This window comes from Monodelphis domestica, chromosome 7 (genome assembly GCF_027887165.1).
Source record: "Monodelphis domestica isolate mMonDom1 chromosome 7, mMonDom1.pri, whole genome shotgun sequence".
Lineage (NCBI taxonomy): Eukaryota > Metazoa > Chordata > Mammalia > Didelphimorphia > Didelphidae > Monodelphis > Monodelphis domestica.
This window is the reverse complement of record NC_077233.1, coordinates 277,743,175-277,764,362: the sequence shown is the minus strand read 5'-3', so window position 1 is coordinate 277,764,362 and position 21,188 is coordinate 277,743,175. Positions and strand designations below refer to the sequence as shown.

Genomic DNA, 21,188 nt, shown 5'->3' with positions numbered 1-21,188 from the left:
TCCTAGGTTAAAATCTGACCTCAGACACTTCCCAGTTGTGTGACCCTGGGCAAGTCACTTGACCCCCATTGCCTAGCCCTTACCACTCTTCTGCCTTGGAACCAATACACAGTGTTGACTCCAAGACAGAAGGTAAGGGTTTAAAAAAAATGAATAATATGGAAATAGGTTTTGTATAAAAATACATGTATAATCCAGATTGAATTGCTTGTTAGCTCCAGGAGGAAGGGAAAAGACAATATGGATCATATACGTTTGGAAAACTTATGTGGAAATTTTTCATTAAAATTTAAAAAATGTTTTAATCACATGTAGCCTCAGAACCCCCATTTCCTATCCCTCACTACCCTTCCGACTTGGAACTAATATACTTTATTGATTCTAAGACTAAAGGGAAGGGTTTAAAAGAAGAAGCAGCGTAGTACCTTTTTCCACATTTTCAATTTAAAATTTCAATCAAAAAAAAATTCCACATTTTCAATAAAAAATTCAAAAAAAAATTCAAAAGTTCAAAGCCAATAAATTACTTCTGAATCATCAAAATAATAGATTTAGTGACTTAGGATTGGCCCAGGCCAATCAGAAAGTATTTATGAAGTAACCTAACTATGTGCCAGGACCCTGGAGATAAAAAGACTAAATGGGGAAAAAATGCCAGTTGCCGTACAAACAGATCATTATAGCTTGAGGAGGTGAGAGAGCACAGCCTGTGGTGGGAGGTGGGGGAAGGGGGAAAGAGAATGAATGAGAAAGAAAGTGGAATCAAGGAGTCCGATTATGAAGAGATTTCAGTGCCAAGATGAGGAATCTGAATCTTAACCTGGAGGAAATAAGAGAGCCCTTGAAGGTTCCAGAGCAGGAGAGTGCCAAGGCCAGCCCTGTGCTGCCTGCCAAGGGGAAGATTTTGGCCACTAGGCCCAGGATGGTTGGAGAAGGGAGAGTCTAGAAGCTGGAATGGCCACACTACAGACAGGGGGTGAGGGCGGGGTGCTATGTGAGGAAGAAAAGGGGATGGCATTCAGGGGAATCAACAAGACTCTGCTGGGAGATCAGGGGAAAGAGAAGGGAAGCCAGGACCACACTGTGGGGTCTCAAGTCTACGCCCTCAGCAGAGAAGGGAAGTTGGAGGGATGCAGGGCTTGGGAGGAAAGCCAGTGAGGTCTGTTTTGTACTTAAGTCTGAGATCTGCGCAGGACATCAATGGAGAAATGTCCCATAGATGGCGGCAACGCAAGACGGTAACTGCGGCTGCAGTTCAAGCTCTCAAAGGTGCCGCGGCACAGTGACAGGCATGGAAGCTGTCGAGGGAAATGCTGGGGCAGATTCCGGCCTCCTCAGATGGCTGCTCCTTGGGGTCCTGGTCAGCCTGAAACACGGGAATGTGCAGGCCTGTTCCCAGGGTGCCGGTGGGTTGTTCCAAAGCCATCGTCAAGGCCCACTTCTAGAATCCCTCCCTCTCCTGGAGGGGAAAAGCCGTCTTTCACCCCTTGGATGTTCCCACAGAGACGGACTCGCCTGCACCTGCTCTGCCATCAGGCCCCAAGCGCATGCTGAGCTCTGCGGGACTCCGCTGTCGGTGGGCGGGCTCGCGGCCTACTCCATGGGTCTTCTGTGCATGAAACGCTCCCTAACTCCGACAACAGCATAAAGCTTCGGGGGTGCCCAGCCCAGGAACAAGTCCTGGTTTTTAGGTGGAATACTAGTAAAACTCAATTAATAATAAACAACCGGGGGCTCCAGAGACAAAAACGCCATCACTCTGCTTATATAGACACCTAACTCAGAATCAGAATCCACCTCCGTTGATCTGCTGGCTGTGTCACTTTGGGCAAGTCACTTACCCCGTTGTAATCCTCAACGTCCTTGGCTACAGAGCGGGAACAAAAACCCGTGCCCTGCCCCGTGAAGCTGATAGGTGAAAGAAGAGAGGAAAGCGCGTTGTAACTGAAATCCTAGTCGTATCACCATTATTCCTTACGGGGATCCCGACACAGATCCGGAAGGAGTTCACTTTGTGGTTTCGCTGTTTCCGTCATGCCCGATTCATCATGATCCTATTCGGGTTTGGTTTTTTGGCAAAGATGCTGGAGCCATTTGCCATCTCTTTCCCTGGCTCATTTTACAGGTCAGGAAACGGAAGCAAACAGTGAAGTGACTTGCCCAGGGTCGTGAAACTAGCACGTCCAAGGCCAGATTTGAACTTGGGAGGATGAGGCTTTCTGACACCAGGGCTGGCACTCTTTCTACATCTAGCGGCCCAAAGACAACTCAGAATACAAAGCAAAATGACTCTTACCTACTTGAACCCTCCCGTCATTCAGTTTTGGTCCCTGTAGACTCGAGACACCCGAACAATAATAATTTGGCAGGACGTAATTTTATGAAAAGTTTGTTAAGCTCTCATTGTTTCATGAAGCATTTTGCCTAAAGCATCTTGCTTGGGCTGTTGCCAATTTCTAAAACAGAGCTTAAAACAAGTAACGGACACACTCTATCCACAAAGGTGCCCCCCCCCCCAGCTGAAATCTGACTTGCATTTAGAAGCTTTGGTAAAATAAGGTTTAGCTGCATCAATAAATCAAGGATCTCCAGCATCCAGATATAGGAATTCTCTCCACTGATTTAAATGGCCACCTATCTGAAGTGAAGAGAGGTGGAGGGGGCAGCTGGGTAGCTCAGTAGATAGAGAGCCAGGCCTAGAGACAGGAGGTTCCGGGTTCAAATATGACCTCAGACACTTCCAGTGTGCGTCTGGGCAAGTCAAGTGACAACCCCCAACCCCACCCCCCATTGCCTAGCCCTTGCTAGAGACTTGAGTGACTTGACTATATTCATACATTCTCTCTCCCTCTCTCTCTCTCTCTGTCTCTCTTTCTCTCTCTCTCTTCTCTGTCTCTCTCTGTCTCTCTGTCTCTCTCTCTGTCTCTCTTTCTCTCTCTCTCTTCTCTGTCTCTCTCTGTCTCCCTCTCTCTCTCTGTCTCTCTTTCTCTCTCTCTCTTCTCTGTCTCTCTCTGTCTCTCTGTCTCTCTGTCTCTCTTTCTCTCTCTCTCTTCTCTGTCTCTCTCTGTCTCCCTCTCTCTCTCTGTCTCTCTCTCTGTCTCTCCTCTCTCTCTCTTTCTCTCTCTCCCTCCCTCTCTCCCTCTCCCTCTCTCTCTGTCTCTCTTTCTCTCTCTTTCTTCTCTGTCTCTCTCTGTCTCTCTGTCTCTGTCTCTCTGTCTCCTCTCTCTCTCTTTCTCTCTCTGTCTCTCTCTCTCTGTTTCTCTTTCTCTCTGTCTCTCTTCTCTGTCTCTTTCTCTGTCTCTCTCTCTCCCCCCTCTCTCCCCCCCTCTCTCTTCCTCCCTCTCTCTCTCTCTGTGTGTCTCTCTCTGTCTCTCTCTCTCTGTCTCTATCCTCTCTCTCTCTCTCTCCCCCCCTCTCTCCCTCTCTCTCTCTCTTCCTCCCTCTCTCTCTCTCTGTCTCTCTCTCTGTCTCTGTCTCTGTCTCCCTCTCTCTCTGTCTCTCTCTCCTCTCTCTCTCTTTCTCTCTCTCTCTCTGTTTCTCTTTCTCTCTGTCTCTCTTCTCTGTCTCTCTCTCTTCTCTGTCTCTCTCTGTCTCTCTCTCTGTCTCTCTCTTCTCTCTCTTTCTGTCTCTCTCTCTCTCTTCTCTGTCTCTCTCTTTGTCTCTCTCTGTCTCTCTCTTCTCTCTCTGTCTCTGTCTCTCTCTCTCTGTCTCTCTTCTCTGTCTCTTCTCTGTCTCTGTCTGTCTGTCTGTCTGTCTCTCTCTCCCTCTCTCTCTCTTCTCTGTCTCTCTCTGTCTCTCCTCACTTTCTGCCTTAGTAATAATTCTAACACAGAGTGGTAAGGGCTAGGCAAATGGGATTAAGTGACTTGCCCAGGGTCACACAGCTGGAAAGCTTGTTTGTTTTTTTGTTAAACCCTTACCTTCCATCTTGGAACCTATACTTTGTATTGGCTCCATGGCAGAAGAGTGGTAAGGGCTAGGCCATGGGGGTGAAGGGACTTGCCCAGGGTCACACAGCTGGGAAGTGTCTGAGGCCAGATTTGGACCTAGGACCTCCCATTTCAGGGCCTGGCTCTCAATCCACTGAGCTACCCAGCTGCCCCCATTATTGATTCTTGATGAACAACTGTGAATGACCTAGTTACTTCTCAGCAATGCAGTGATCCAGACAATCTCAGACTTGTGACAAAAAATGTCATCAGCCTTCCAAGCAAGAATTGAAGTCTGAATGCAGACTGAAACATACTATATCTTATTTTCCTTCTTCTTTTTTTAATTTGAGATCTCTTCCACAAAATGACTAACATGGAAAATTGTTTTACATGATTGATATGGAAAATCCCCATCAGCTTGTTTGCCATCTCAGGGAAGGGGGAGAGCAGTGAAGGAAGGAAAGGTCAGAAGAAGGGAGAGAAACTGGAACTCAAAACTTTTAAAAATGCTTAAAAGTTTTTAAAAAATTATTTTTATATGTAATAGGAGAAAAATAAAGTCGCATTTTTAAATGAATTGAATTTTTTTAAATATGGGTATTGAGACCAGTTTTAGCCAAGACTGAGAAACTTCCAATCATGTCTGACTTAGAAATCTAGTCCCTGAGAGGGATTTGTCAAATGCGTACACACGGCTCAAACCGGCCTTTGTATTTCAAGCATCAAATCACACCACAGGGCACAACTCCATGCCAGCTGCAAAAAGAAAAAAAAAGCAAAACTTCTACTATGGATATTTAAAGAAAAATAACAGAAGAGATTTACCTTCTGAATACCACCAAGTTCTTCATTGACCCCTACTAGTTGGTCAGCAATTTTCTCTACTGACTTCTCCAAATCTCTTAATTTCTTTAGTTCAGCTTCTTCCTCTGGACTGTTCTGGAAAATGTTTAAAGAGGAACAAAGTCATTAGCAATGATTGCATAGTTTGTTGCTTTGGGCAATTCTGGGTGAGTCTCATCTAAACCACTAATCGTCTAGAGGCCGGAGGTTCTGGGGCTGACTGGCAAAAGTGTGACATTTAGAATTCCACGTGTGCAGTGATCGTGATCTAGAGAAGAGGCCACAGAAACTTATGGCCAATGGCTTAACCTACTGGGACTAAAGCCTGGAGCAAATCTCTGGCAGGTATTCCATCTCCTATCAGGCCTAAGGAGCTGCCAACATCGGGAGCTATTTGTCAACAGAGAGTTGTTCCTGGCAAGAGTAGGCAATCTATAGGTAAATGGTTTGTCGAGAATGTAATCATTCTTTACAAAAACATTTATTATTTTCTATGTGTACAGTTCTAGAAAAGATAAAAAAATCAAATGAGACAAAAATGCCTGTCCTCAAGGGGGAATAAATAACACAGATGTAAATACAAACTAGAATGTAGAAGGAGAGTATAAAGCTACATGGAATCAGACGAAGAAGAAATCATTTCTAGCTGGGTGATTACAGAAGGCTACGTGGAGAGAAGGTCATTCATTGAATGGGTAGGATGTCAACAGATCTAGATGCTGCGGGATGGGGGGGTAGAATAAAGGAGAGAATACCCAAGAGATTTTGTTTAGGGGCGACCAAGTGGGGGACTCAGTGGATAAGAGAAGCCGGCCTGCAGGTGGGAGGACCTAGGTTCAAATTTGGCCTCAGACACTTGTTAGCTGTGTGAGCCTGGGCAAACTGGACAAATTACTTAACTACAATTGCCTATTCCTTACCACTCTGGCGCCTTGGAACCAATACGTAATATCAATTCTAAGACAGAAATTAAAGGTTTTTAAAAGAGAGACAGAGGGAGATGAGATGGAGGGAGAGAGAAAGAGGGGAAAAGGACAGAGGGAGAGAGATAGAGAAAGAGAGAGAGGAAAAGAGAGGGAGATTTTTAAAAAATCAAGTAGGGGGGAATTCTAGCATTTTCTAAGCTGCCAAATCTCTCAACTCTGCTTCTCTCCCTTCATCCAATAAGAGATCTTCCTTTTTCTTCAAGATATCGCCAATGAGATGTCCTGCTGTCACTATTCTTAGATAAACTACCGATACATATTACTATACTATTGGGCCTAAAACATCTTTGATATTTCTCTATTTCTGACTCTCTGTCCCATGATCGAGGCCTTCTCTACTTTGTTTTGTTTTGTGATTTCATCTGTGTGGGGACACCTAGGGCGAAAACTTCTTCCACCTCTGTAGACATATTCTTCATAACTTGGGGAGTCAGGGAGTAGCTCTGAGACAGAAAAGTTACGTGACTTGGCCACAGTCACACAGACAGTAGGTGTTCAGAGGGAGGACTTAAACTACTAAAAGTCTTTCTTCCTCCCAGGCCAGGTCTCTACCCCACTATACCATGCTTCCTTCTTTGTAAAGGTATTCACTCTGGACCAAGGTAATTTCTTTTTTCTTTCTTTCCTTTTAAGATCCTTCCCTTCTGTCTTAGAATTGATATTAAGTATCAGTCCCAAGGCAGAAAAGCAGTAAGGGCTAGGCAACCAGAGTTGTGACTTGCCCAGGTCACAAAGCTAGGAAGTGTCTGAAGTCACATTTGAACTCAAGACCTTCCATCTCCAGAGTCACCTAGCTGCCCCTGCACCAAGTTAACTTCACAACTAGACCATTATAACCTCCATTTTGCTACAATGCTCAAATCTCAGGAGAAGTTTTAGCTATCGATTACTTCAAATGCCTCCTAAAAATATCTGCATGTCAGTCCGCATGCATCTCTAGCACCAACAAAGTACTGCAAGTCCTGAATTCGAATCCCAGCTCTGACACTGACTTATTGTATGACTTAAGGCAATTACTAAAGCAATGTGAGTGTCAGTTTCCTTGTGTGTAAAACTATAGTAATTGGCGATGTTAATCCATCTATGATCTCATGAACCCGGGCGTTCTCACCCACGGTACAGATAGTAACAAATCCAAGTGTTGTCAGCTCTTGGCCGTATCCTCCAAAGGGATCCACCTGACCCACCTGACACAGGCCAATCCTAACTACCAGGCCGGCCCAGCATCTTCCACAATCATGCAGATCTCTAAGATTTCCTTTCGGTTCTATTGCACCATTCTTGTTAGTAACGTGCTGTCGCCTACACGTCCCTCTATTGCCCTTCAAGCACAACCCAACTTTAATTCTTCAGACACTGTTTTTCACAGATTCGCATCCATACACCATCATCAGAGGAATGTTAACTTAAAAAAAGAGGGGGCTTTGTTTGCGGGAAAGCTTGGGGCTCACTAAAGAGCACAGAGAGGGAGAGGAAACTCCCTGGATGCGGGCACCTTTTCTCAATGCATCGCCTTAGAGAGTCACTTAGAGTCCCGAAAGCCCACGCGACGTGCCCCCGGTCACCAAGCTAAGCGTCAGGCCTCGAGCCCAAGCCAGCTCTACTGTCTTCCAAGAGGGCTTTCTGCTTATTGCCCCTGCTGCCTCTGGGCCATTAAAAGCACCGTACCTCCAAAACAATTCAGCCCGCGCGTCCCTGCCAATTCTTGGCTCAGTTTCACTGTACACATGTACTGATGGGCCTGTTCTCAGGGAATGTCCCAGACAAGCCAACTGAATGAACAGTTCCATTGCTATCAGTCCAGTCTTGTGCAGTAGACATGCTTCATCCACTCCGTTGTTCCTGAGGGGCAGTAGCCCGAGTTTTTCTGATTGTGGACTTCATTTCTTAGGATCTGCGATGATTCTGAGCTTGATGCCATCAGCACGATGTCATTCACAACAGGATCAAAAATACTTGCAATGTTGGCCTAACAGGGCTGTTATGGAGGGAAATCAGGTCATTTGCAAACCTTGAAGCCTTATACAGACACGTGCTTTAGGGAGCTCATCACACCGGATCGTCCAAAAAGCCACGGTAAGACGGTAGCCTCTACTGCACATGTGGTAGATTCCAGGACCTCAGAGGACGCCTAAATCTAAAAACATTATGTACGGGTAGAGGATGGACTGACTCAGTCAGTCAATCCCTACGTCCCAGGTAAAAGTAAAGAGCAAAGCTAGCTCCAAGCTACAAAACTGCTCCAGCCTTGGCAACATCTCAGCCGACTCACTCAATCAAAGGCATTAAATGAATGTAATCCCCCAAAGGTCTTCCACAAAATAGAAGCCAGTTCAGAAGGGCATTCTAGCAAAGTCTCAAGGAAAGAATCAATTGATGGGGTGGTGGGGAGGAGGCGGAGACACAAAGGTAGAGCCCCCTCCCCTCCCACCGGGACCAGAGAAGACCTTGTGAACTTTGGCAAGTTGGAAGATTTGGACTTCTCATCAGAGTTCTAGCAGCATCCCAGGAACAGCAGTGACTGGTGGTAGTGCCTGCATCAGAAGCCGAGAACAAACTAAACACACTGAGGAAAGACAGTTTTAGGACTCTACCAGGAGACCAGTAAGAAGCTATGTTATCCCTAGGAGGATTATCTCATGGACTTCCACAAAAGAACTTCCAAGAATTCTGAGTTATTCCCTTTATTACAAGTACTCCAAGCCTGAGCCCTACTTTCCCTTGTACTCCATATGTGTGGTGGAAAAATATATTACAGATTGGGGAGGGGGTAGCATTTATGCCCTTTCTAAAAACTAAATAATTTCACTGACTGATGTCAACTAATAACCATGGCGGAAGCACACTACAGAAGCTAATGTTTGTTGGTGTTCAGTCATTTCAGTTGTATCTGACTCTGTGACCCCATTTGGGGACTAGAGTGGTTTGCCATTTCCTTCTCCCACTCATTTTACAGATGAGGAAACTCAGGCAAACAGGGTGAAGTGACTTACCCAGGGTCATACAGCTAGTGAGTCCTGAGTTCAGATTTGACTAGGCCCAGTGCTCATCTTCCTGAGTTCAAATTCAACTCTATCTACTGTGCCACCTAGCTGCCAGAAGCTAATGAATTATAGTACTAAAACAAACAAGCAACCAAAACAAAAACACCTCATCTACAGGCTCTCAGGATTAACCCTAAAAGCTGAGGGGAGAAGTAGAAGCTAACCTCTGGGCCCCAGGTTGACAGCACAAGTGGAATTGGGAGAGAAGGCCCCATAACAAACAGTTCCTTATAGATAATGTGTTTGGGGAGAAACCTTTAACCTAGGAAAGGAGAAACTGACAGGGATCTAGATTATCCTTTCAAACAAAAATATGTAAGCAAGTCAATTATGCGATGATAAAAGACTCTTAAGAAAAGGATGCCTACCTTCTTTCCAATCAACATCACTCTGCAACCATTTTTGACTCCAAGTGCTGACAATGGTTGTTCCATTTCCTTTAGAGACTTTCCTGAAAGGAAAAGAAAATTATTCCTTTGGCAAACAAAATTCAAAAACCGGTTCTAGAGGTTGTATGAATCTGTAGGAAGGAAAACTTTCAGATGACAGCAGGATAGTCCTGTAACTAAAGACAGAGTCATAGAATCTTAGAATAGGAAGGAAACTTATGGAGCACCAGTTACCATGGACACTGATAAACAGCTTGGCAAGTGTGGGAGAAAGGGGCCAGCTGTGTTCACAAGAAACCTAACTATGTGGGAGACCTCAGAGGGTGCAAACATAAATGCTACATCCAGGGTGCTCAAAGATGCCTCTAAAGAATAGGATTGGGTCCAGCTCACTCCGTGATATATGTCGTTTTCCTCATTTTTGTTATCATAAACTCGTATATTTTGGTAAAATGCCTGCCTGGGGCTCCTCCAGAGGCAGCACCAGGTACATAACACAGCCAAGAACAAAATATACTTAGGGTATGAGGAAATAAGACACGCCACCACTGTCTTGCCCCATCGGCCTTCCCAATGGCACAACGCACTAATGTGAACAAAGAACATATGTAGCTTAAAGAGTGGATCTCTATCAAACAAATCCATCTCAAGGGAACAGCTCATCTATATCCACGTGCAATAATTATCCCCTCCCCACCCCTTGTCCTGAAGTACCCTAGCTATATGCCAGAGCAAAAAAATGTTTTAATCCTAACTTTCTAAGAACTGAGATTAGTTCCAAGGCAGAAGAGTGGTAAGGGCTAAGCAATTGGGGTTAAGCGGCTTGCCCAGGGTCACACAGCTAAATGTCTAAGTCCAGATTGAACCCAGGACCTCCTGTCCAGGCCAGGCTCTCTATCCACAGAACCACCTAGCTGCCCCTCTTCAATTGCTCTTTTTTTTTAACCCTTACCTTCTATCTTGGAATTAATACTGAGTATTGGTTCCAAGGCAGAAGAGCAGGTAAAGGCTAGGCAGTGGGAGTTAAGAGATTTGGTCAGGGCCGCACAACTAGGAATTGTTCGAGGCCAGATTTGCATCCAGGACCTCCCATCTCCAGGTCTGACTCTCAGTCCACTGAGCTACTTAGCTGCAGTCCACCCACCCCCACCCCTTGGCAATTACTTCTTAAACAAGTTCATCTCATTTGCCAGCGTTTGGGTTCCAATCCTAGTTCTCACACATTTCCCGTTACTCCTTCCTACCTTTCTACCTTTTATACCTTACTCCTCATCACATACGCTCTGATCCAGTGACACAGGCCTCTTGGCTATTCCAGGAACAAGATAGTCCATCTCTCATTTCCAGGCATTTTCCCTGGCTGCCTCCAGACCTGGAATGCTCTCCCTTCTCCTCTCAGGCTTTTGGCTTCCTTGGCTTCTTCTAAGTACCAACTAAAATCCCATATTCTACAGGAAAACTTTCTCTAGCCCCTTTCTAATTCTAGTGCCTTTCCTCCTCTTAATTCTTTCCTATTTATCTTGTATTGTACAGACTTCTTTGCTTGTTGTCTCTCCTGTTAGGTTGCGAGGTCTTTGAAGGCAAGCTCTGTCTTTTGCCTCTTTTTGCAACCCCAGTGTTTGGTGCAGTGCCTGGCAGTAGTAAGCATTTACCATGTGCTTCATTAAGGCTATCCTGGCAGCTTCATCTGTAAAACAGAGGGATTGGACTAGATGGCTTCAAAGGTCCCTTCCTATGCTAAACCTATGATTACTCTCCATCCCTCAAACAAAAAACACTCTCAAGCCTCTCATTGAGGACAGCACTTTATAAGTAACCTTTTCTATAATGCCTTAAGGTTTGAAAAGTATTTTATACACATTATCTCATTGGATCCCCACAATCCACTGGGGTAAATAAGCTATCTCCATTTTACAGAGGAGGAAACAGAGGCTGAGAGACATCAAGTGACTTCCCCATGGTTACACTAGTGTCTGAGGCAGGATTTGAACCCTCCTCTTCCTGATTCCAGGACTAGTTTTTGATCATCTACATCATACTCCTTTCCAAAGGTTTTATCAAAAGCTGGGTGGCACAGATGATTCTAGCTATGTGACCTTGGACAAGTCACTTAACCCCCACTGCCTAGCCCTTACTGCTCTTCTGCGTTGGAATCAATATGTAGTATCAATTCTAAGACAGAAAATATGGATTTTTTTTAAAGAGTAATTGCAGAGGGACAGCTAGATGGTACAGTGGATAGTGCATCAGGCCTGAAGATGGGAGATCCTAAGTTCAAATCTGAGCTAAGACATTTCCTCATTGTGTGACCCTGGGCAAGTCACTTAACCCTGATTACCTAGCCCTGGTTTGTAAGGGTTAAAAAAAATATGGGGAGGAGTCCCCTACAAAGTATTCTGGGACTAACAAAAGCTGCCATTCACAGTCTTCATGCTTGATTCCACCTCATCAATCAGGTCTACCAAAGCCTTGAAATGCATGGACTCACTCAACGTGGCTGGAAGATAGTGAGAGACAAGCTAACTTCCTGACTAGCCACCTTCAAGACCAGCCTTGGAGTTGGAAGACTATACTGGCTAGACCACAGACATGTCCCTTCAGCCTCTCGGTGCCTCAAGACATCTCTCTAAGCCTAGAAATTACAAACGAGAGCTGACCTGAGTGAATGAAGAGAAGTTTCACACTGAGGAGTTCCCCCCATCAGTGAGCACACAGGTCAAGCCTAAAATAAAGATCAGAAGTATGGCCCTTCAGTACAACACCATACCCACCTCAGAAGGGGGTATATTCTCTCCAAATGCCTCTTAATGTATGGAGATTTCCCCTGGAAACATTAACACCCAGGTCTCCAAGTTATGTCACAATCCATGAAATCATAGAATGTTAGCAATAGAAAGGCCTCAGAGATCATTTAAGGTAACCCCCTTCGTCTGATGACAAATGAACAGAAATCCAGACAAGGTAAAGCAGTAGGTAGTGGCAAGCCCTTTTGCCTTAAATATGCTGCCCCAGTTCCTGATCACCCTATGGATTTCCTATCTGCTACCTCTGATTATGCAAACCACAGACCAGTCAGATTAGCAGGCCACCCTGGGCCAGCTAGATAGCCTATTAATGCCTCTTGGACTTGGCTCTTAGTTACTTGAACCAAAGACCTTAACCAGACATTTGACTAGAATTAGACAAGATAGGTTTACTATCCCATTCAAAAACTGAAGATGAATTGATCCTCTATCTTTTTGTTTTGTTTTGTTTTGATCCTCTATCTTGAAAACAATCTTCTCTTAGTCTTTCTGTCCACTCTAGCTAGTGGCCTCTTTCTCTACCTGACAGACCTCCCAAATAATAAATGTTAGGAAAGAAAAGATGGGTGGGAGTTGTGCTATCAGTCACCTTTACTCTCTCAGACCAAGTTAGGGAATGAGAAGGTAGTTCTTTCACAGATGGGACATGGGAAATTATCAGGCTGCTGGCTATGAACGCCATACAATAACAACTGAATCACAAGATTACAGAAAGAGACTTTCTAGTGCATCTAATCCAATCCCATCATTTTAGAGACGGGGAAACAAGCCCAAAGAAATATCAGGACTCGCCTAAGGACACATAGCTAATATGTGCTTGTCTGTCTTTAAGTTTCAGAGCAGATGACTGATCTGCATTGAGAAAGGAAGGTCCTTCTCAGTAGCTCTCTCTAGACCCATGAATTCAAGGGTTAGACAACTGTGCATGTATCTGTGTATACATCCATATTCTGAAGATTGTATATATGTATATACTCTTGGGTATCTATACATATTATATAATACATACACAAATATGATACATTGATATATATGTATATACATGAATAGATAAATCATAGCACAATGATACACACACACAGATAATGTGTTATATGTTGCTATACTTATATATACACATGTATAGATAACGTACATTCATGTGTATGTATACATATTTATAGATAAATGGGTTATAGATTAATATACACAAATGTATATTAATATATGTATATGTGTAGAAGAAAAACAACTGCTTGATCACATGGGTCGATGGGGATATGATTGGGGATGTAGACTCTGAACGATCACCCTAGTACAAATACTAATATGGAAATGGGTCTTGATCAACGACATATGTAAAACCCAGTGGAATTGCCCATCGGCTACTGGGGGTAGGAGGAGGGGAGGGAAAGAACATAAATCATGTAACCATGGAAAAATGTTCTAAATTAATTAATTAAATAAATTTTTCAGTTTCTATATATATATATATATATATATATATATATATATATATATTGTGTGTGTGTATGTATTTGCTGAAGTAGGCAGTTAATAGAATCAAGGAACAGATTAATCCCCAATCCCAATTTGAAAACTGAAGAACAACATGCTACGGTCTGTTCTGAAGTCATATCCATTTGTAAATACACATGGCAATTTGCAAAAAGGCAGATAAGTCTTGTTCAAGCAAAATTAAAAATTTTCCCCAGCTTAGGCCTGCCTCTCTGTGAATGAGAAAGAAAAAATTCTCATCTATTAACTAGCAGTTTTTAATGCATTTGTGTTAAGATAAAATTGCTTGGGGGAGAGGGGAAGGAGGAAGTTTGAAAAAGGCTTTTAATATTTAAGAAAGCAAAACAAGATGATTTTCAAAAGATCAAAAGGAAATTGGTCAAGATGGTGGTGTAGAGGCAGCAAAAGTTCAGACCTCTGAAAACCCTTCATTACCGATTACAAACTAAATGCTCCTAGGGGACTGAAAATCAAACCTAACAAGACAGAGCCAAGGAACCCTCCTGCAGGACTCAACTTAAAAGCTACACCCCCCAAAAGCCAGAATTTGAGAACACTCGGGTTTAAGGGGAAGGAAGAAGGAAGGTCCCAGCCCCCCTCCCCCTACCTAGAGCACTAAACCTCCAGGGTAGCTGGAACCTCTGGGAGGGCAAGGCTGCTGGTCTGGAGGGAGTACCTTGTGGGAAAAGCTGTGTCAGGCTCAGAACATTGAACACAGGAGATGGGGAAGCAGTCAGAGAAGAAACACAGAGCGCAGAGCACAGAGAGGGCAGCCTAGTTGCAGCAGCGCAGACACTCCATATTGCCACCCCCCCAAAGTTTTGGCCTCAGGGAACATCCAGCTCAACCCAGTTGGACTTAATCTCATCAAAGTCTTCAGAGGGCAGGGAAGCTCAAGCTCCACCACCCCCTCCCCCACAGGCTGCACTGAGAGATTTGCTGACTAAGCTCCAAAGGTGAAGGCTGACAGAAAAGCCCAAAACCACAAAAAAATGAGAGGAGCAAGACTGCAGGCAACTGCAGGGAGTAAAGAAGGGGCAAATATGAGCAAACAACAGAAAAAGAAAAAAAGAAATTACAATTCACAGCTTCTATGCAGGCAATGAACAAAGAGAAAACAGAACAGAGAAGGATGAGCAAACACCAAGCAAAAAAAAAAAGAAACCCCAGCAAATTGGATACAGGCTTTGGAAGAACTCAAAATACAATTCAAAACACAATTATGAGAGGCTGAAGACAACTTTAAAAGCAAGATAAGTCATCTGGAAAGAGAAAATAATGTCTTGAAAGCCAAAATTAATCAGCTTGAAAATGAGGCAAAGGAGATGAAACAGGAGGCAAAGAAGATGAAAGATGACCTTCAAAGAAAATCAGACCAGAAGGAGAAAGTTGACCAAAAAGTCAGGGAGGAAATTCAGTCTTTAAGAACCAGAATACAACAACTAGAATTAAGTGACCTCACAAGGCAGGAGGACACTATAAAACAAAACCAAAAGAATGAAAAAATTGAGGAAAATATGAAGCACCTCATTCACAAAACATAGGATTTAGGAAATCATTCGGGGAGAAACAATTTAAGAATCATTGGTCTACCAGAAGACCATGACAAAAGAAAAAGCCTGGACATCATACTACAGGAAATCATCCAAGAAAACTGCCCTGATATTCTAGAACAAGAGGGAAAAGTGGAGATTAAAAGAATCCATAGATCACCTCCTGTACTTAATCCCCAACTGACAACACCCAGGAATGTTATAGCCAAATTCAAGAACAATCAGACCAAAGAAAAGATATTACAAGCTGCCAAGAAGAAGTCATTCAGATACCATGGAACCACAGTGAGGATAATGCAGGATCTGGCTGCATACACACTGAAGGACCGAAAGGCATGGAATATGATATTCTGGAAAGCAAGGCAACTAGGTCTACAACCAAGAATCAACTACCTAGCAAAACTGACTATATTCTTACAGGGGAAAGTATGGTCATTCAACAAAATAGAAGAATGCCAAGCATTTGTAAAGAAAAGACCAGATCTGAACAGAAAATTTGATGCCCAAGCACAGAACTAAAGAGAATCATCAAAAGGTAATTAAAAAAGAAATAGGGAAAAAAGAAAAATGAAACAAAACAAACAAACCCCCCCTTTTTTTTTAAAGACTCAATAAATTAAAATGTTATGTATCCCTATAAGAAAAGAGGTCATTGATAACTCTTAAAAACTGTTATCACCTGGGCAGCTAGAAGAATTACACTTAGAGGGAACAGTGACAAACGTATAGGATGAAAGGATAAGACATAAATAGGTATATCAATATATGCATGCATAAATACATATACATGTGTGTGTGTATATATATATATATATATATATATATATATAAATAACTAGAGCTAAAAAAAGAGGTTAATACTAAAAGAAATGGGAAAAGAAACAAATGGGGGTAAATTTATATGTCACAAAGAAGCTCATGGCGGGAGGGGGTAGAACATCAACACACTGGAAGGGTAAAGAGGTTGGAGATAGGAAATACTCAACTCTTACATGCATTGAAATTGACCCAAAGAAGGAAGAACAATCCAATCCATTGGGTCAGAGAACAGATTTGCACCCTATAGGGGAGTAGAAAGGTAACAAATGGACTGGTGGGGAGGGAAACAGTACAAGGGAGGGAGAGGGTGGGGGGGTAATTTTAGAAAGACTACAGGAAAAATAAGGGGGAGAATAAGAAGGGAGGGGGTAGAAAGGGAAGTAAAATAAGGGTGGGAACTAGGGGGACTGATTAAAAACAAGCATTGGTGTAGAAGGAAATAGGGAAAGAAGAAAAGGCAGGACTAGGAGTAGAAATCAAAATGCTGGGAAATACACAGCTGGAATTCATAACTCTGAATGTGAATGGAATGAACTCACCCATAAAATGCAAGCAAAAAGCAGAGTGGATTAAAAACCAAAACCCTACCATATGCTGTCAACAAGAAACACACATGAGGAAAGCAGACACGCATAGGGTAAAAGTAAGAGGATGGAGCCAAATCTAGTGGACATCAAGTGATAAAAAGAAGGCAGGAGTCACAATAATGACATCTGACAAAGCCAAAGTAAAAACAAATCTAGTTAAAAGAGATAGGGAAGGTAATTACATCCTGATAAAAGGCAGTATAGGCAATGAGGAAATGTCAGTACTCAACATGTATGCACCAAATGGCATAGCATCCAAATTTCTAAAGGAGAAACTAGTGGAGCTCAAGGATGAAATCGATAGAAAAACTATATTAGTGGGAGACCCGAACCTTCCTCTATCAGAACTAGATAAATCAAACCAAGAAATAAATAATAGGTAAGAGAAGTGAATAAAATCTCAAAGGATCAAAAGAAGAATTTGGTGTGTTGAAGAAAAGGAGGGGCTAGCCAAAACTGATTATCTCTACTTCTTCCTCATGGCATTTTTCCTTATAATCTGACTTGGGTCTTCACCACTCAAGTAAGATTGTTCTTGGTCATCAGTTACAATGATTTTTTCTCAATTTTTATCCTTCTTGATTTCTCTGGAGCATTTCACAGTACTAAGCCTAACTTTTTCTAAACTCTTCCAAACTACTCTGACAGATCTATGATCTCATCAATGTGAGAACTGGCTTCAACAATGCAGAATATAACCTATCTATGTCTACCCATCCACTGGGATTCTTGTCCATGCTCTCCTATAAATCTGCCACAACCATGAGGGCTCCCCAGGGCTTTGTCCTAGGTCCTCCTCTCTTCTCCCTCTGGACTCATGTTGCTGAAGATATGGCACGCATGGATGCTGGAGGGGCTGCTCAGTTCCCCCTCTTCACTGCACCTAAGGACATTTTTTGCATGCTCCCACCCCTCTGTGCAACCGACCAATGCAAGTACTTCCTCCCTCCACTGTCTGGGATAATGTGGAGGGCTCACAGGTGGCTTGAAGATACAGTTTTGGCAAATGATCACCAACAAGGTGTTCTGGTTCTGGGGTCACAAAGAGGAGTATATAACTGAATGAACAAAAAACACACCTCCACACTTTTAACTTATGGAGGTGAGTTATCATCCCCAATTTAATACTTTGTAACCTACTAGCGAGAGTCGCTGTTCTGTTATCTTAGTAGTGTCCATTCTTCTGCTTGGACCTCCTTTCTCTCCCTGCCTAGCCCTCAAATAATTTGAAACGTTTCTAACAGTAACAGTTCAAGGAGAGGCAGAGGTAGGAGATGGCCATTAGAAGGTCCTTTTCCTTCTCCTTAAAAGCATTGTGAGGTCAAAGTTCAAGACCTAAACAAACCAATGCCTGAACACAGAGTGAATTAGAGTAAAATGAAGATCAATTGGTAAAGGTAGTAATCAATTAAGGTATACTTTCCCTTATAAAAAGCTGGCTTAAGGAATGTGCTTTCTCAGTAGCAACAGATGGTCAGTGCAACCAGAGGATGGCCCCTCAAGGAAGGGATAAATCAAGTATAAGATAAGATATCCAAAAGAATATCCTGTTCTCCCTAGCTAATGGCACATCTGGCTTCTGTACGATAAGGCTTGCTTGCCCTGGTCATTCTGCTCTGGTCATTAAGGTTACATTTCACTCATTGTAAACTTTAAAGCCATATATCCTTCTCGACATTGTATGAGCTCATTTTACCTTTTCACCTCTTGCTCATATGTAACCCTATAAAAACTGTCTGTAACTTTGGTCCAGTGCAACTTTCACTAGGAGGGTTGCCCTGGCAAGTTAAGTACATATTATTAATCAATCAATTAATAAATAAATATTAGTTCCATTAATTTGAACTTCTGAGTGTCCGGACTGGCTTTTTGAAGTAAACCACTTCAAGAGGTGCCGTAAAAATTGGACCCAATAGCCCTAGAAAAGCATCCTGAATTCCCTGCCATGGCCTGAAATACCATCTGTGCCCCCTCTAAATCTCTATGACTTTATTGAACTTTGGAGATATTAATCCCTTGAGGTGAGGTTCCAGAAAAAGGAGGCATGCCTTTCCTTCATCTCTTTTCTGCTCTCCATGTCCCCTTTCTGGGGTCTTCCTTTTGTGAGCCTTTCCTTAAACCAGCGGTTCTCAACTTGTGGGTCGCAACCCCGGAAGGGGTCCAACGACCAAAACACAAGGGTTGCCTAAAGCCATCGGAAAATACATATTTCCGATGGCTTTAGCCGCTGAGAAATCGTGCTACTTTACAGCAAGATCTCAGAAAGAATGGGGACCCTGCTGCCTGCACATTGTACTAATATTAGTTACCTATCAGCAGCCCTCCCCCTATTAGGGGCGATGGATTTACCCTGTTGCCTGGAGACCAGACTCAAACAGACCCAGAGAGAGCACCCGGGCATTGGCTCTGGAGGGGTTAAGAACGAGTCCTGGAGCGGATAACTCCTGCAGTGGATAACAGAGCCGAGTAACCCCAGCAAAGTAAAGCCTCAGCTCGAGCTGGAAGGAGACAACAGGAAGAAGGCAGCATCTGCAGGCCCCCTCCCCAGGCAGGACTTACCTCCCGCCCCAGCACTCAGGCTGCCTCCTGCTAGATTAATATTTCTCAACATATAATTAAATGTTGTTTTTGTAATTAATCACTATGTTTAAATTATGTTTGATTTGTAGTAATGAGAATACATAATGCATATCAGGTATTTATATTCCAAATCATAAGTGTAGCAAAATTACAGTTTTGAAATAGCCACCAAAATAATTTTTTGGTTTGGGGTCACCGCAACATAAGGAACTGTATTGCGGGGTCACGGCATTAGAAAGGTTGAGAACCACTGCCTCAAACATTTCAAATAAAGAGACTATTCCCTTCAGCAAGAGGGGGGAAAAACTTTTCATATTTGTGTTTGACTTTTCTCTCATTAAATGTGAGTTCCTTGAGGACAGGAACTTCTCGTTTTTCTATTTATATTCTCTGTACTTGGGAAGCAGTTAGTAAGTGCTCAATTAATTCTTCACTCAGTCTTTCTTGTCTCCTGCTGCCCCTCATATTCAAAAGTCACCAAATTATTTTAATCTTTTCCTTCTTTTTGTCTCTCTTATCCCTCTTCTTCAATTCCCAATGTATTGATCTTGAATCCTGAACCCTGGGGACTACAATCCCCACAATTCCCTTTTCCTTTTCCTGTTGTGCATCTCCTTACATTGATTGAGGTTTGGAGTTTCCGATTTTTTCTACACATGCACTCTCTCTGGCTGGGACTGCTTGGAGGCGCAGCTGTGCTCTAGGCTTTTGCTTTCCCTTTACTATAAGTTGATTTTAATAAATAGTATTAAAATAATACTTGGAGTATTAGAGATATTAATTTTAATCTTTACACCACCAAATCCAGGCCTTTAGTTTCTTATTTATTGAATCTCAATTTTTGATGCTTCTTAGTGGGCCATTTTAAAATTTAAAATGAACATGAATTGACATTCCTGCTGATACTTTTATGAACTACTGTAACTGCTTCCTAACCAGTTTTGTTGTCCATGGAATCTCCCCCCTTCCACTACATTCTGTTCTTTCCAACAGTTTAGAAATACATTTCAGAAAGAGCTAGAAAGATCTACATGAACTGATACAGAATGAAATGAGCAAAACCAGGAGAACACTGTACACAGTAACAGAAATATTGTATGATGATCAACTGGGAAAGACAGCATTATCATCAATACAGTGATCTTGGACAATTCTGAAGGATTTATGACAAAGAACGCTATCCACCACTAGAGAAAGAACTTTGTCAAAGTGCAGATCAAAGCATACTATTTTTCACTTTAGTTTATTTATTTTTATCTTGGAGTTTTGGTTTTATATAAGTATTCTTACAACAATGGCCAATAGGAAAGGATGTTTTGCATGATAATACACGTATAACCCAGATTAAATTGCTACCATCTCTGAGATGGGGTAGGGAAGGAGAGACACAATTTGGATCTCATCATTTCAGAAAATGTATGTTGAAAAATATTACATGTAATAGGGGAAATAATTTTTTAAAGAAAAAATACTTCTATCACATTATGCTCATGCTAAAAAATATTGCAATGGCTGCCTACATGATGACATCCACATTCCTAAGTTTTATATTCAAACCCCAACACTATCAGGTTTCTACCTTTCCAGAATTACAAAATTCTAGATTTGGAAAATTCTTAATTACAGAATGAATTCCCTTCCCAATATTCCCCCAGCAAATCCAGTCTCTGCTTGAACATCCATAGTAAGAAGAGAAATCATTACCCAATGAGGCAGGCCAATTCATTTTCAAACCACTCCAGTCCTTATATTGTATTCTATCTACCAAAACTACTTACTTCCCTATAATTTCCATTCACTGATTCTACATTTTCCTTTTCTAATAATATACTTAATGCCTCTTCTATTTGATAGCCTTTAAGGTACATGGAAGCATCTACCATGTTTTGTAGCTTCAATTTCCTCTCTTCCTTTCTCACAGCTGCTCTGCTTAGTTTTGCCTCCACACAAGTCATGCTCCTGTACCAGGTAGTCTTTCCCAACAACTCTTCAGCTGCCTTTTGTGTAATGTCTTCTCCTGAGGGCAGGGACTGTCTTGTTATTTGTATTCCCAGAGTTTAGCAGAGTGTCTAGCAGCCAAATTGTACAGTGGATAGAGAGCCAGACCTGAAGTCAGAAAGACTTATCTTCCTAAATTCAAATCTGGTCTCACAC

General features: G+C 42.6%; 1 protein-coding gene and 1 long non-coding RNA gene across 9 annotated transcripts in view; one reads left to right on the top strand and one right to left on the bottom strand.

The window, feature by feature from the left end:
- The window catches only part of BAG1 (BAG cochaperone 1), a 58,245-nt gene that overhangs the window by 23,510 nt on the left and 13,547 nt on the right, over positions 1 to 21,188 (bottom strand). For 6 of the 8 annotated variants that reach the window (XM_001364282.5, XM_016423770.2, XM_016423769.2 and 3 more), the window contains 2 exons: positions 9,174 to 9,256; positions 4,758 to 4,871 (listed from right to left, as the gene is read on the bottom strand). In XM_001364282.5, the coding sequence (XP_001364319.4) occupies positions 4,758 to 4,871; positions 9,174 to 9,256 (197 nt within the window). The other 2 variants (XM_056804455.1, XM_056804456.1) reach the window with 2 other exon arrangements.
- On the top strand, positions 12,096 to 19,092 carry LOC130455425 (uncharacterized). Its single transcript, XR_008913381.1, has 2 exons — positions 12,096 to 12,155; positions 18,771 to 19,092. It is a non-coding gene; the product is annotated as an uncharacterized LOC130455425 (long non-coding RNA).